Source organism: Andrographis paniculata, unplaced genomic scaffold (genome assembly GCF_009805555.1).
Source record: "Andrographis paniculata isolate CXL003 unplaced genomic scaffold, ASM980555v1 Contig18END, whole genome shotgun sequence".
Taxonomy (NCBI): Eukaryota; Viridiplantae; Streptophyta; class Magnoliopsida; order Lamiales; family Acanthaceae; genus Andrographis; species Andrographis paniculata.
Window position 1 is genome coordinate 569779 of NW_026137468.1, and position 16471 is coordinate 586249.

General features: G+C 38.5%; 4 protein-coding genes across 7 annotated transcripts; 2 read left to right on the plus strand and 2 right to left on the minus strand.

The window, feature by feature from the left end:
* The first annotated feature begins 3207 nt into the window (after window positions 1-3207).
* Window positions 3208-6706, plus strand: LOC127241388 (uncharacterized). Its single transcript, XM_051260415.1, has 5 exons — window positions 3208-3649; window positions 5800-5850; window positions 5942-6004; window positions 6099-6167; window positions 6357-6706. Exons 1-5 carry the CDS (start codon window positions 3320-3322, stop codon window positions 6594-6596), a joined length of 753 nt encoding a protein of 250 aa, XP_051116372.1. The 5' UTR covers window positions 3208-3319; the 3' UTR covers window positions 6597-6706.
* Window positions 6707-7029: 323 nt separating this feature from the next.
* LOC127241376 (acetylornithine aminotransferase, chloroplastic/mitochondrial) lies at window positions 7030-10921 on the minus strand. 2 transcript variants are annotated; one of them, XM_051260398.1, is made up of 4 exons: window positions 10784-10921; window positions 9031-9530; window positions 7745-8179; window positions 7030-7659 (listed from the first exon to the last, which is right to left on the minus strand). In XM_051260398.1, exons 2-4 carry the CDS (start codon window positions 9436-9438, stop codon window positions 7120-7122), a joined length of 1383 nt encoding a protein of 460 aa, XP_051116355.1. In that variant the 5' UTR covers window positions 9439-9530; window positions 10784-10921; the 3' UTR covers window positions 7030-7119. The 2 variants fall into 2 exon arrangements, with proteins under 2 accessions (XP_051116355.1, XP_051116361.1); XM_051260404.1 differs by lacking the exon at window positions 10784-10921 and having other exon boundaries at window positions 9031-9566.
* On the minus strand, window positions 10784-14439 carry LOC127241359 (BRAP2 RING ZnF UBP domain-containing protein 2). Of its 3 annotated transcripts, XM_051260372.1 has the most exons (13): window positions 14030-14431; window positions 13432-13547; window positions 13251-13359; window positions 13035-13149; window positions 12511-12608; window positions 12271-12377; window positions 11960-12194; window positions 11782-11835; window positions 11556-11705; window positions 11358-11422; window positions 11204-11258; window positions 10939-11122; window positions 10784-10845 (listed from the first exon to the last, which is right to left on the minus strand). In XM_051260372.1, exons 1-12 carry the CDS (start codon window positions 14375-14377, stop codon window positions 10946-10948), a joined length of 1629 nt encoding a protein of 542 aa, XP_051116329.1. In that variant the 5' UTR covers window positions 14378-14431; the 3' UTR covers window positions 10784-10845; window positions 10939-10945. The 3 variants fall into 3 exon arrangements, 2 of the variants coding, with proteins under 2 accessions (XP_051116329.1, XP_051116326.1); XM_051260369.1 differs by having other exon boundaries at window positions 10784-11122; XR_007836506.1 differs by lacking the exons at window positions 10784-10845; window positions 10939-11122 and having other exon boundaries at window positions 11510-11705; window positions 14030-14439.
* Window positions 14440-14823: 384 nt separating this feature from the next.
* On the plus strand, window positions 14824-16461 carry LOC127239204 (putative UPF0481 protein At3g02645). The gene has a single exon (XM_051257242.1). It carries the CDS (start codon window positions 14824-14826, stop codon window positions 16459-16461), a length of 1638 nt encoding a protein of 545 aa, XP_051113199.1.
* Window positions 16462-16471: the final 10 nt, after the last annotated feature.

A 16471-nucleotide genomic window follows, 5' to 3' on the forward strand; every position in this document is an offset into this window, starting at 1 on the left:
CAATACTCAATACGGACATCGGTTTTGATACTATGTTAAAAAACAATCTGAACTTTGGTATTAAGTGGAGTGGTTTTTTACTCTTATAAATCATATCTAATGTGGGAGATATTCAACATTCTTTTCTTGAGATAATAATGTAAAAAAGCAAAACAGTATCAATACTCAATTTTGATGTTGTGGCTCTGATACCATATTAAAAAATAATCCGAACTTCTAACAAATTGATACCAGGTGAAATGACCTTTCAATCTTATAAATCAAGTGAGTTTTCATACAGTCAACTTTACAATGGCCCTAAAATTTGGATGTGGCCTTCTCTGCACAAGGCAGCATCCATGGTGTTTTTTTTTCTTCAATTATGTGTCTTTTTGTTTTTCAAAAATGAAAAAATTTAATAATAATAATAAATAAACAAACAAACCTCAGATGCTATATCCGGTCTCTACAAATTATCCATGGTATGCTAAGCGCATATTCACGAGTCTTATGGATTAATACGGAGAAAGCATGTGGGAGCTGAACTCCCGGGAGTTTTGTTTGTAGGATTCTGAATGGTTGAGGAAGTGAGATTTGTGGGAGGGAGGAGAGCGTGAAGTAGACGCTCCAATGATAAAGAGAGAAGGTTGCTTTTTGGTAGGATTCAGGTGAGAGTGTGGGGTCCCACACTAAAAATGGCTAATGATTCCTAATATGAATAGGCATAGAAACAGGAATGAATGACTCTAACCGTCATCACTACTCACCCACACCCGACGGTATAGATCCATCCGGTTCTGAGGACCCGGGACCGTCCAAATCCTGTATAAATATAGTATTAACCTTACACGCGTGGGCCCCACGCATTTACACAATGGAGCGTGCTGTCACGCTCCTCACCTTCACGGTCACACGCCAATACTATGAGTATATAAATATATGTTTTTTTAAAAAAAAAAAAATTCAGAAAACATGTAGGAGTTATATAAATACAAGTAAAATAATAAATTGCCAATAAAAATGCAATAGATAGATCGGTAGATAAATGCGGTGGCATTATTTTATTAATATTATTAGGTGGGGATGGCTGGCACGTGTGGGGCTTGCTCTTCAACTTATCCATCAAATTTATTTCATTACCAAGTTCATACATGATTCGTGTTTCTTGGCAAATTATAGAGATACATGGTAGGTTTGTTTGCTCTCTTTTTCTGTGCATCTGTTTTCTTTTTTTCAATTTTGTTATATTTGAAGTTAATTTGTTATTAAATAATACTATAATAGTTCGAATAGAAAATAAGAGTTTGATGTAATAAAATGAGTTTTGAAATAAATATATATATATCATAGTATAATAATAGGTTTCTAATGTACTTTGCAAAAAATTAACCATCATCTTCATTACCCAATTAGAAATCTTAGCCTTTTTAATTGTCTTGTCAAATCTAATATTGACTATGCCTTTATCCCACTTACTCATTTTTGCAATAAATGGTTTTGAGTGTGGGCTCTTGCTTACCTTTTAAACAATGTACTATATATACTATTTACTGTTTAGGGCATAAATTTTGAATTCTAATTAGTCTCTTTCAGGACTATGTTCTTTTTAGATTATTTTATTTTTTTTAATTTTAAGATTTCTTATAAAAACTACACTAATTTTATCTCTTGAAATATTTATACTTGATTATATATATAATAAATTAAACACAAAAAGAACAACCTCTTGACTCTAAACACTTTGTTCCAATGCATTAGCTTCTCTCTCGAAAAAATTAAAATGAGTAAAGCTATAAATATGGAAAAGTGTTAATGAGAAGAAATTGCAATACATAATATTAATTAGGTGTCTATAAAGAAAGGAATATTTATTCATCAATCACATGGAACTTTTTTTAGGAAAGCCAAAAATTTTCATGATTTGTACTTTTATTTTTATTTAATTATTTTTATTAAAGCCTAGAAAAAAGAAGGCATTCAAATAAAAGCACAAGTTTTTAGTAAAGAAACACACACACTCTCCTATCTTTAATTATTCTTGTTTTTATAGCTCATTTTTTAAACCATACAATTTATAATAATAAAAGATTTTAAATTTTTAAAAATACTATTATTTCAATAAAAAAAAAAAAAGTTAAAGCAATCCGGAATATCTAGAATAACAGCAATATCAATAAGAAACATACGCATAGTGTAGCTATATATAAATTTATATATATTGAATATATAGAAAGTACTATATAGTTAGAAATTAAATATGAATTAAACCAAGGCTTGCCGTTCTCGCTGCACCACTAATTTAGTGGGAGCTCCGGGAGTAGCAACACCGTAGATCTGCGCCGTGCCCCCGCGTCTTTAACGGTGTAGATCTCCCCGGCGTTGCGGAGGAGCAGTAGCAGCCATTAAAAAAATAAAATAAATATTATTACAATAAATACATACACACATACATACATACATTGGATAGGAGGCTTGTAATAAATGCACCAGCCCATGCCAATGGCACACCTCACTCATGGGCCCCACTTCCCATACTTGGACTCGACTCCACTCTTTTTTTTTTTTTTTTCCTCTTTTAATTTAATCAATTTTAATTATTTAAATATTTCCAGTCTTGAATTAATACAAATAAATTTCGACTTTGTTCACCCCAAATCGGTTTTTTCATAGGATTGTTATTGAATATTATTAAAAAATATATATTGCAATATAACATATATTTTATCCACTTAATTTAATTATTCAATTTAAAATATTATTATTTATATTAAGAAAGCTTATATGCTATTTAAATTACTATATAAATATATATAAAAAATAAGAATAAAATACAAACAAACACAAAATTGTTACTAACCAACAATGACTATACTATACTAGAAATCAAATCAATTACAACAAACATGTCCACCAAATTATTTTGGAAAAAATATATACACATTTATATTAGGAAATTTAATGACTAGTACCGCTATTCCCACACTTGATCCAACGGCGTAGATCATTTCTGGACCTCCAACTCCCGGGAGTTGCCAAGAAAAACCACAAGAAGTTGTCAATAAGCATCTTCACCCCCCACACACAAACACACACGCACACGTATGTATGTGTGTGTGCATATACACGTATGCATACAAAAGAAAATCACTCATGTCATACCTTGAGTCCTCATCACACACACACACACACATATATACATATATATATACATATACATGTACATATATATATGTATAGTGTGTATTTAGTGAGGTTCTGATTTTCTTTGCCACCACCATTCCCTTTTCCACGCCTCCACACTCTGAACCCTTTTTTTGGCCCTTTTTTCTGATCGGAACTTATGAGCGCCGCCGACGAGGAGTGGGTCAAAGCGGCCATGTCCGACGACGCTATGGTCGTCGAGCTACTGGTGCGTCTCCACGGCGCCGCCGGCCGGACGAAGGCGGCGGTGGCGCTGCCGCTCGAGTGGACCGTCCGGCAGCGGAGGTCGAAACCTATGTCGGTTACCAACAGCCTGAAGAGTCAATCGCAGGCACAGAGAGCTAGCCCTACCACGCCGCTGTCGTGGAGCGGCGCCACCTCCAACAGCGGTGGATCTGGCGGCGCCGGCTGCGAGGAGTCGTCCAGCCGACCAGTTCCGCCGAAACCGTCCTGCCAGAGAAGATCTAAGGTTCGTTTCACTCGAAATTTCCTCACGAAATACGTGTATATATATATATATATATCTATTCCTGTGTGCTCGTACGCGTTCCTTCGCCGGCGACGGCGTCGGAGCGTCGTCAGGGTTTGCCGCTGCCATAGCTACAGAGTTCGTTTTTTTATCCATCTTCATCAGAGTCTCGTGTCAGTTACCATGTGAATTGACCAAAACACCCCCTCCCAACCCTGATATTCCCCTCCCTTGCAATCCGCGTGGCGAATACCTCCGCCACTCTTGCCCAATCATCGCCGCCGGAGATTCACCGGAATCTCTTCCTTCCTCGATTCCGCCGCCGTATTCTAATGGCGATTCAACCCCTCCTCCGGTCAGACGATCCGGCGGGTGGAATTTCTCCCCACTTTTCAACCCAATCCCATCCCAATATGCGCCTTGTTGTCGCACGACAGCTTATCCACCAAATGACCAAAACAGCCCTCTCTATTGTGGTCAATTTGTCCGATTCCCATTCCTGAAGTGACCCAGAAATTACATCCAAGAAAGTCCACGTTTCGATCGGGTCATCAGACTATTCCCTCAACTCCAAGTCTCCCAAAAGCTATCCCTAGTCAATTTCCTCCCCAAACCATTTTACTGGGCACATGTATTTTTTTTAATTTTTTTAAAATTCCAAAACAACAGCCTACCAGATGACGTCATTGAGGAGACAGGTGTGGAAGGCAGGGACAATAGGGTCATTTCAGTGGCCCCACCCTGGTTAATCGGTGGCGTGTTTTCGTGGCAAATAGGGTTGGGTCGAGTTTGGTGGGGGGCGTTTTAGTGGTTGTGCACTTTATGCATAATAACCTAAAGCTTCCAATTCTTGTAGTTTTGTGGAATGGCAGCAAATCTGGACCCTATATTGTAGACTAGTATTCATTCTTAATCCACTCTGCTTGCTTGCTTGCTTCTTCCCTTCATGGTTTCGCCACTCTTTTGGTGCCATATGTATGTGCTGCCAATTCTTGGTACTTGTTTTGTTTTCTTTTTCTTTTTCTATCATCGCCTTTGGATCAGTTGTATAGACGACCTAACAGGCCACATGGTCATTCCTTTGGTTTTAGCTTATCAAGTGTTGATAAGGGATGATGCATAGTAGGACAAAAAAATCAGTTAGGGGGAGTGAGGAATGTGACAGCTGCTTTTACAGCCTTTCATTTTTATCTACAGAATGAAAAAAAGAATCTTGGTGAGGTTTTCTTGCAAGGGTTCTTCTTAGTAGTGTTTTTTTTTTTTTTTTTTTTAATAACTGAGAGCATTATTGGCCATGGGGATTATTTGGGGGGTTTAATTTGTAGATTGCTGATGGAGTGGGGAACTCTGATGAAATGAATATGGCTTTGCTTTAAAAGAGTTGCAGAATTTTAAGATTTACTTTGCAGTCAAAAGTTAGGTGTGTTACTTTTGATATTTTAACCAGTGGGTAGAAGAAGTTTGAAGAACTGGATGGTTTTCAATGTATGTGAGGATCAAAATCAATTTATGGGCTGTGTTTGTTCTTTTAGTTTTTTGGTTTTCATAGTTCCTTTTTGTGGGTCCAATAAAGTTTGATCATTGATTGAATTGAATGTCCTTTGTGCATGAAGGATTAGAAAATGAATAGTGCTGGAGGTGTGATTTAGTAGAATTTTGTGCTTAAAGTTGTGTGGTTCGAATTAAGTTTTTGTGGGGGATAGGGGGGGACCATGGTGACATAGTTTTGTCACCAAACTATTTGGTTGTAAAAAGGGTTGATGTCACATTGGATAATCAACATCTACAAGTAAGCTTGCCTTCTTGGATTCCTTCAAGTAACTTTCCAAATGTTTATTCATTTCCTTTTGGCCACAGTTGTCTATATCCACATTGGTTGTGATATTATGGAACCAATTATTTATTTGGCCCTGAAAAGATTAGCTATGTCTGATGATAATAGAAGAACAATAATGTCTCCATCTAAGGGCCCTTTGATTACCATTTCTTTCTTCCTCTTGTTTTAGAAAGAATGCCCTTTGCATCAAGCGAAGTAGACCTTGCTTGAGCTAAGAACTTATGGTCGGGCAATTGTTGTCCTATAGAATTCAATAATAATATTCGGCATCGAAGATCATCTTCTTACAGTTATCCACACAATTCTGTTGCAGGTTAATGGAGATACTGAGAAAACAACCTTGAAGAGGTCAAGAAAGAAGAAGGTGATATCTATTGCAGTTGATCTGCAAGCCTTCAGAATTTTGTAATGTATACAATATGCCTAATTCGGTTTAAATCTTTGGGTTGCTACAGACCTTAGCTGAACTTCGAGTTGAAGAGAGCACACTACTGAAGGAAAAAAGAGAGTTGAATAGGGTACTAATTACTACTATAGTATACTTTCCTATGAGCTCAAACAGATTCACCCGTGCTGGTTGCTTAAATTTTGCTATTGTTCTTTACTTTGCAGGAAATAGCTGCCATACGCCTCAATGTCGAGAAACAAAGAACTACTAATGAAAGCTTGAAGAGAATGAAGGTGAATCATAATAACCAAATTCTTCACATATTGATCGATGATATTTCTAAGTTCAGCTTCATCTCAACCATGACCCTCATATCTAAGATCAAAAATTATAATCTAATTCACAGTACTTTTAGCATCGATCTTCATTGATGCATTCAATAAAGCATATAATAATTACCTGAACCCATCTTCTATCCGCAGATTGAACTGCAATCGCTTCCCGGTGGAGCCGAGGAATCAACATCTGACCAACTGAAGCAAAAGACAACGACGACCTGTTGTCCTACCCCTTCCATCACTCGACAGCCCTCTTTGCCTAACGGCTGTCCTGAACCAGATGATCCCGCTGCTGCATCCAATCCTAAGCTCATGCTTCCTGATCTAAACATCCCCTTTGACGAGAATCCCTGTCCTGATGTTATCTGGACTCGGGTCGGGTAGATGCCTGGTTGATTAGTGGTGAAGGTTTTCTTCAACTATGCGGCAAAACACACACAGCAGATGACAGATTCCTATACACTACTAAATAATGCCTATGCTAACCTTGCTTTAGGATCAAGTGTAATGTACTATACATACATATATATATGTATCACAGATCATTTTACCTTAACACACCCTTAGTGTGGTGCCTTGTAGCTATGAATATACTACCGGTGGTTAGGATCTCTAATGTTTTTGTTTAGTTATTACTGAAGTCCTGACTGAGTATAGACAAGCTTATAGATTTCAACATCAAATGTTCTAACATTCTTTTTCTGGCTGTATTCTACTAAAGTAGATTATGTTAGTTCCTCCATGGAAATTCTTTCCATGTTCGCATAAAAGAACTGAGTAAAAGCCAACATGGTGCACATAAAAAGAACACTAGGAATTCAGTCCATGGAAGAAAATCTAACACTTCATTCACTTTATTACATCCAAAGCTTAATATAAAACAAACCTGAATGGGAAATGTAGACTGCTACCTTTTGGCAACTTGATCAAGAACTGGAAAGCACTTGACCAAGATCTCAACAGCCTGGGCCAATTCCTGCTTGGTTATGATCAACGGGGGCACAATCCGGACAACGTTTCCTTTTCCGGCTGTCAGAATGAGAAGGCCCGATTGTTGGCATGCTTCCACCAAAGGGGAGGCAGGCCCGTCAAGTTCTATCCCAATAATGAGGCCACAGCCACGGATTTCTTTCACGTGGGCATTTCCTTGTAGTTTCTCGACTAATAGATCCCTCAAGAACTGACCTTTCTCCACCACGCTAGCCAGGAAGCTCGGGTTTGATATTTTTTCCAGCACTGCAATTCCGGCGCTGCAAACAAGAGGATTGCCTGCAAAAGTGCTGCCGTGATCTCCATAATTAATGGCTTCGGCAACTCGCTCGGTGGTCAGTACAGCACCAATGGGGAGACCTCCAGCAAGAGGTTTGGCAAGAGTCATTATATCAGGGTAAATGCCATATGCTTCATGAGCCCAGAGATTTCCAGTTCGACCCAAGCCACATTGTACCTAGGCAGTCGCCAAGAAGTCTTTCATGTTAGGATTGCACGCAAAAGCTACGCTGTTGGTTATTTCAAGGTAAAGAAACAATTACCTCATCAAAGACAAGAAGGCTTCCAGTTCTATCACAAGCTGTTCGCAAGGATTGGAGGAACTCCTTTGTTGCACTGTGTATCCCGCCTTCTCCCTGTACAGGTTCCACAAATACTGCAGCAATCTTTCCGGTCTGAATCAAATCTACTGCTGCTTGAGAATTGCCATATTCTAAGAAAGTCACTCCGGGCATGACGGGCTCAAAGGGAGCTCTGTACTGCTCTTTGCTTGTTAGAGCAACAGCACCCATGGTTCTGCCATGGAATGAATTAGTGAATGCAATGAACTCCATGGGCGGATTCTTCTCGTCTGGATGAGAAAACCTCTGGAATTTTCTTGAAAATTTAATTGCAGCTTCATTAGCCTCAGTTCCAGAGTTGCAGAAGAACACACGCTCGGCAAAAGAGGTTGCAACCAGCTGCTTTGCAAGCTCTATCTGCAGAAACAAACATGGTCAAGAAAAATCACCAATTGAAAGACATAAAAAGGGGCGAAGTAATCATCAAAGCTAGGAAACAACTGAAAACAGACTCGGGATGCCAATCTAGAGTTTTCAAACAGTGTCGGGATGCTAATATAACATCTAGAGTTTCTGAGGCTTTCATCAAACAAGAGACACATAACATTCAAAGCTTAAAACAATGATCCACGTTCTGTGCTGAATAATGCAAGGGATGCATAAGAACTATCACAATAAGACAGAGAATCGAAAAACAAGACAGAGATTCAGATTATCCTTTTTTATGGTTGTATGTATAGCCCTTAGTGTAGAGGCAAGGGGCTAAGGATCCCAACCCTCATTTCAATAGATCTTTTTACACCATTCAAACTTATAAGGGCTCAACCGATTACTGACAACATTTTTCACTATATTTAATTATAAATCTCAATCAACAATTTTCAGATAAAGATTGGAACAAAACTCTGAAATAAAATCTGGTTGCATACAATCAATCTTCATGATATGTACATCCTACAACAAGAAGACGTAACAGTAGCAAACTTCTATTGTCAAGCAAACTACATAAACTAGCTTCTCAATCAGAAAACAATATTTACAGCAAGCAGATTTAGAAATAGTATTTTAACGTGATTGTTATCGCAAGAGATAATAGTGAAATTTTATTAGCCATGGTGAGAACTCATAGAGAATCATATCCTTGATGATCATAATTTTTAATTGCAAACAAAAAATTGAATATCCTACGGCACAATTCTCGATCAAAACAATCTGTACTATGAAAGGAATAAAAATGACAGTAAGCGAAACAGAGAGAAAATCCTTGCCTGCGGAACGGTGTAGTAGACATTGCTAGTGTGCGCCAGCGCTTCAGCTTGATTTACTAAAGCTCGGAGCCAATCGGAATCCCCGTGCCCTAGGGCATTCACGGCAATACCAGAAGTTAGGTCGATATACTCCTTCCCTTCAACGTCGTACAATTTAGAGCCTTTCCCGGCCGAAATAACCACCCGCTGCCGCGCATAGGTTCCCACCAGAAATTTCTTCTCGTCGGCGATTATCGCCGAGGTCTTGTCCTCTTGAACAAGGTGAATTTTGGTCGAATCGGCGGCGGGGATGTCCACATTGAGGCATGCTTTGGATGGACCGGCGTAGCAGGGAGGTTTTAGGGCTAGAGAGCGACGGAGGCCAGGGGATAGCGAAGTGTTGAGCGAGAAAGCCGTCGTCCAGCTCATTATGTCGGCGGTAATATGACAAAGCGAGGTTGCTGAGTGGCGGCGGCGCGGCGAGGCTGATACGATCTAAGAAGATGACTCTCGTATTTATTCTATATAGACAAAATTGCCCGTTCATCTCGGTCAAGGATGGCTCGGTATGAGGTCATGGTTTCAAACATGTCAGCTCACTTGTTAAACATAGTTCACCATCTAATTCGTTATTAGTGTAACCAAGGTTTCATGAACAATTTTTGCTTCAATATATTCAATATGCAAAATATACCATTTATTTATTGAAATTTGAATTATAATTTTACGATTACAAATTTATGACATTTTTGATAATTTTTATAAATAAATAAAATATATATATATATATTATATTTTATTAATATATTATATCTTTTATAATATTTATTGAGTTTTGGCAAACCTTTGTAATTTCTTTCAAATTTATTTATTTTGTATTTTAAATTTGAATTTTTTTTTTTGTTAGTATTTTGTATGTATATGTATTATATTTTGTAATAATACTTAATTGTTAAAAAATTTAGTTAGAAAATAAATTAATTATGCTCATTTGAATCTTAATTTAAAATCTTTGATTATAGTTTAAAATTAAAATTAATATAGGATGTTTATTTAAATTTTTGTTTAAATAATTTTTTTAATGCGAAATTTCTGGTAAGATAAAATAATAAGTATATTTTTATTGATAACATATGTAGTAAATAGTAATTGTTTACATTTGAAATTACAACCAAATTACTATTTCTATCAAAATATTTTATTTTTTTCTTTGTAAATGTTAGAAGTTTTGAAAAAAAAATTATAATGGTAGAAAATCTAATACTCACTCAGTACCAAATAAAATTCTATTTTTATCATAAAAATAATCACATTAATATCAAAATAATACATATGACAGAATATTAAAACTATCTTATACATTTATACTAACCAAAGTAAATTCCTTTAAGCTGGAGAGTATGTATAATATTTTGTTGGAAAGAAGAAAAAAATTAATATATAAATAATTTTAAAAGTATCCATAAGACTTTTCATTTGTTCGGTGAAATAGTAATTCTATAGACATCCGTGGTCTGTAAATTCATAGCGTACGTATGTTAATTACTTCATTATTAAATATACATCTAGATATATACATAATTTAAGCACAAACTAAAAAAAAATAAAAAAATCCCAATCTATTTAAAGAATTTGGGAAAATCTCAAATTGTAACTGAACACCCGCAAATTCTAAAAGTTACCAATACCATTTGGCCTACCTTAAAATGAAAAAATGACATCCTGAAACTAAACCATTTTCTTAAGATAAGAATTCGATAGACAAATTATTTACCAGTAAGCAAACGAGGAAGAGCACAGAGCATTTCATTTTTACTGTGTAGTCTCCTTAGGCACCTATGCATCATCAAAATTATTTTTGCATCAAGCACATCGGGAATTTACGGGCGTATTCATCGTATATCCAATGCTGCATTTGGAGAAGCTTACCTCAAAGTCATCCCTTGTTTTTTCTTCGGCTGGAGGTCTTCTTTGAGGTGCCTTGGCTGCTATTTTTGGAAGATGATGATTCTGCAACATGGGGGGATGGGTCGCCGACTGTTGATTCATTTGTGGTTGGTGCTGACTGTTGCTCTGCATTCTCAGTTTCGAGGCACGCCATCATGGCCCTCAACTGCATTCAGTGGGGGGAAAGATTTTATGTCATGTAAGTGATGAGTAAAAGAACATATATGGGATAAACATGAGATGATACCTGCTCCTCTAATTCCGATATCTTTTTGTCCTTCAGTTCCAGAAGCTTCTTCTCCCTAACATGACAGAAAAGCTCAGATCCATACGTAGGTGAATGGTAATTATGAGTTACGTCAAATAAGTTGTCCTTCATATTCGGTGGAAGAGTGTATTACCTTTCTTCGATCTCTTTTATCTTAGCTTCCCATATGCTTTCATTCCTCAAAAGATTGTCATCAATCTACATGAGATCAAAATTAACCACTATGAGACCAAAATCAACAATGTAGTAATAGAGTGAATCCCGAATATGCAGACTCTAAATCACCTTGCATTGACTGTATACAATAAGATTTGCAGTGCAACATACTCACATCATCGAGGAATTTCTTCTCCTCAATAAATTTGTCTATCTTGGCCTGTAATTTCAGCAATTTTGGATTATGAGTTAAAGCTTTCTCAACAGCTGCAGACATTTCTCGTTCCGTGTCTTCTTCAACTTCTTGCAGCAAAGATTCAAAATACTGTGGCAAAAATAAGAACTTTCAGAATAAGCATATGTATATATATATAGTCATGCACAACAAGAAAGAAACTCACGATTTTCTGGTTTTCAAGTTGCGCAGTAAGAAGCTCGTTATACTCGTTCACTATCTGTACCAGATATGTTCAAAATTATTAAAGGATTGTAAACAATAAAAAGAATAATTAAATAGATTAAGAACCAAAACAAGATTAAAATTATGATATGAAAAGATGAATTTAAAGCTGAAATTACAAATTCAACTTCACTGTCCAAAAGAGTGTCATTGGATCCAGTCGAATCACCCTGGCCATCATTCTTGTGCACGCAATGGCTGTTCAACTCGACCAACTTTCCATCAGTTTTAGATTGGATCAGTCGATGAACATAGTTGTCACCAGCATAGTCCCACACCCTTTGTGTTTCCAGTTCAAGGGAATAACAATGTTCAGTCTCTTTCCAATGGCCTATGGCGTGCCCTTCTTTGTACCTACACCAAATTGAGTGATGACAAACCAGGTTTTATGTGTCAGGGTTTTGAATTGACAACCAGAAGGATAAATTACCTGCCACAACCGACAAAGCCACAAATGATACACATCCAAAGGTTTTCTGAGGTATGACATATATAGCAAATCGATTTTTCAGGTTGCTGCTGGCAATATCGACATACCTAAATAAGTTGCAGCAATTATCAGTCAGACATCCAAGATGTGGGTTACAAACCCCCAAAGAACACACACTAATCCTAAGGCCTAAGAAAATCCATGAAATTGTAATTTCAATCAAATCAAAAGCGTACACACCGGGCAAGAAGAATCTGTCCATTTAGATATACAAGAGCAGTGAAAGGAATGGTTGCAGATTGTTGTAAGAATTCCACTGGTATCCTGGTCCAGTTTCTCTGCAAGTTGTGTGTTTGTGATAAAAACATAAGTAGCAGCCAGTTGAGTGAAAATTCTAGTTAGCTAGCAATAAATTTAATCACTACATTGAAATAAAAGTAAACAGAAATTCTTAAGAGCAGCTGACAAGAAAGATTCAATTAGCTTCCGGCACATAAGCAGTATGTATTATTATCATGGAAATTAAAATCTTCCAAACAGATGGCATAAAAAATACTGATAGTGGAAATCTAATATCTTAAATACTAGTAATTACTCAATAATGTATTTATTATGTATTGATGTTTTTCAAAGAACAGAAAAACACTGCAGCAGCCTACATCCACTTAACAATACTGTGATTCAAGTGACAATTGACTTCCAACATCTACAATCTTCCCTACTACTTCAGACTCTTTTCCGCAATGAGAGTTCAAAAGCAATACCAAGACAAACCGGACATGAGGGCTGATCTATATGGCTTGGAGGGGAGGGTTGCGAATGCTCAATGGATCCAGTGTACTGTATATCAACAGCAAAAAATACACAACAGGTTTCCTCCTGTGTTTAAAGAGACAAATAGTTAAGAAATGGAGAGCTCCTTCACAATAAATAATCCTTAATGCGTCTGAGAACATAGACAGTGTAAGGAGCAAAAGTACCTCAAGAGATGAAAAGAGCTTTCCATTGAAATGCTTGTGAAAAGAATCAGCTGAATTTTGCTCATCAAGTCTAATCAAAATACTATAACGATCCTCCAACCCCTCAGTCCTGAAATGTATAGGAGATCAATAGTGACAGACTATCAAACACAAAATTGACAGCCATAAACCAGAAACAAACCTGACAATTCTCATTTCCGATATGTGTTGAATAAATGAACCACAGAATTGACAGAAATCAGCATAGGTCATGTGATTGGGAACCCCGAGTATAACAACAAGAGGCTTCCGTTCAACCTAAATTTGAAGATGATTATTAGCAATTGCATGTAGTCGGCAAACCTCAAAACAAAATGCAATTCCAACAGAACATCCTTCATTTCTACCTTACATCTACTCCGTTTAACAAAACATGTCTCAAAACAAAGTTGCAAGGCTATCCTAAGCAAAATTACGCTAATTGATTAATTATACGTTCTGCAACAAGTCAATGAAATTAAGTATAAATACAGCAGGAGGATAACTTCCTGCCTCAAATGAGAAGTAGCAAACAAAGAAAAGAGAAGATGAAACAATTTTACACATTAAGAGCGAACTGTTTGAAGGAAGAAGAAAACGCATACACACACATTAAATCGTCTAATTTTACACAAGTTGACATGTTAATCGCGTAGTCTTTAATTAGGTTCAATTGAAGCCAACTGTTATTCCATACACCACACAAAACATAGAGACAGTCGCGCAGAAATCAAAGGAGCTAAAGAGCACATCCAGCTCACCGGCAGTTGAGCGGAAGAACGAGAGAGATCATCGCGGTAGAGATGCACGACGCCTCTGATCTCTTCAATTCTAGGGTTTCCGGAAGAGAAATGCAACGCCTCAGCAGTAGCGGAAGCGGAAGAATCTCCAGCTCCTATTCTGGAACTGGTTGACGTCTCTTCGAACATCTTCTGTCCCCGTAGAGTAGACGACGCCCCAGCGGTAGCAGGCGCGGAGGAAGAATCTCCAGTGGCGCTCAAATTAGTCGAAGAATCTTCCATCATTTTTCGCTCCGGTGCAGACGACGCCTCAGCGGCGGACGAATCTCCGGCGACCAAGCTAGAGCTCGTTGAAGTCTCGTCCAACATCTTCCTTCACCGTAACACCACGCGAAATGGATTGTAGCCCTATTTATACATTCTACCTAACAAATATTTAAAATTACGTTCTACTGCTTCCTTTTCTCCTTTTTCCACATCGGCCCCTCCACTTTCTTAAATTGCATCAACTCCACATAGTTAGATCTCCTCCCGGACCTGCAAGTTAAGGGGCGGCTCTGGATACAAAATGTTACTATATTTTAAGTTTTTATTTATACCATATTATATAAGCTCTATAACAAATTTAAAAAAATGTTATACAACAAGTTTTCCGAGTTGGCTTCCTACTGTACTGTTACATAAAAAGAAACAAAAAAAATTGATGTTATAACTTCTAAAGATCATTCACTTCACCTATACCTTTAACAGCCACAAACCTTTCTTAAATGCATCCATTGATTCATTCACTGCAACACAAGAAAACAGCATTAGACATGTATTCTTGTTCTTCGTCTTCCCATCCTCTTCTTAGCCACATCTCCAACACCATCATTGACGAGCACCGTTGGATCATCCATATCCGCCAGGCACTCGACGACGACGAAGATCTCGATCAAGAATCCGACGATATCCCAGTCTCCATCTTCGCTGCTCCTAAAGCTCTAGTGCAAATCAGCCCCGAATCGTACGCGCCGCAGCACCTCGCCATAGGACCATACCACCATTGGAGCCCGGAGCTCTACGAAATGGAAAGGTACAAACTTTCTGCGGCAAAGAAATTGCAACGACAGCGAAAGGGCCCGAGATTTCACAGCCTTGCAGACCATTTAGCCCGGTTCGAGCCGAGGTTTCGAGCCTGCTACCACAAGTATTTGAACTTCAACGGCGAGACATTGTCGTGGATGATGGCCATCGACGCGTGTTTCCTGCTCGATTTCCTTCAGATCTTCGACGGGAAAGCGTCGGCAACAGGGCAAAAATCGGGGCACATCGCCGTTCTGAGGGACATTGTGATGCTCGAGAATCAGATACCGTTGCTTGCGATGAGGAAGGTGCTCGAATTCCAATTAGGTTCGGTCGATGACGACGACGAGCTCCTGTATCCGATGCTGATCGCATTCTGCAAAGAGCTTTCGCCTTTTAAACCACTCCAAGAATTGCCCGGCGTTCGTCAGGTTACGAAACGCGCTCATTTGCTCGACCTGCTGTACTTTATGATTGTCCCGGAAGTAGAGGGATCGTGCGGAGGAATTGGAATCGAATCGCCAGAACCTGAAAAGGAACGAGACAACGAAAGAGATGAACGTACCAGTTTCCAGAAGGTTACTTCGATCATCGAAGGAGGCGCCGGCGCAGTGCGTTTGATCAAACGAGCGTTGATCTCGAGACCTGTTAAAGCTCTCATGGTATTGCCATTGAAGATTTTGTCGAATCTTCCAGGTATAATGATTTTAAGGCAAGCTGAGTACCTGTTCTTCTCTCGGGAGGCCGGAGGGGAAGCCGAGCAAGAAAATCGAAACAGTGACTGCAATGAAGGCCTCAACAAGCCACCATTAATGGAGGAAATAGCAATCCCTTCTGTAACAGAGCTCTTCAAGGCAGGAGTGACGTTTTCAGTTACAGATTTAGGGATTTCCGGGATCAAATTCGACGATAAAACAGCGGCGCTGCACCTGCCGGCAGTTCGTCTGGATGTGAACACAGAGGTGACAATGAGAAACCTGGTGGCGTATGAGGTATGCGCCTCGTCGGGGCCACTGGTTTTCACACGATACACGGAGTTGATGAACGGGATCATCGACGTACCTGAGGACGCCAAGATTCTGCGAGAACAGGGAATCGTTTCAAACCATTTAAAATGCGACGAGGACGCAGCAAACCTGTGGAATGGGATGAGCAAATCCGTTAAGCTGACAAAAGTCCCCTTCTTGGACAAAGCCATCGAAGACGTAAACAGTTACTACAACGGCAGATGGAAGGTAAGAATCCGAGGATTCGTAGAGACACATGTTTCAGGATCATGGAAGCTCCCGGCGTTCCTCGCAGCCACTATCTTCCTGTTCTGCATCAGCTTGAAAGCTTTCTGCGCAGTCGTTCGCTGCACTCAGAGATCGGGTCATCTCAAGAACTGATTAGCAGCAG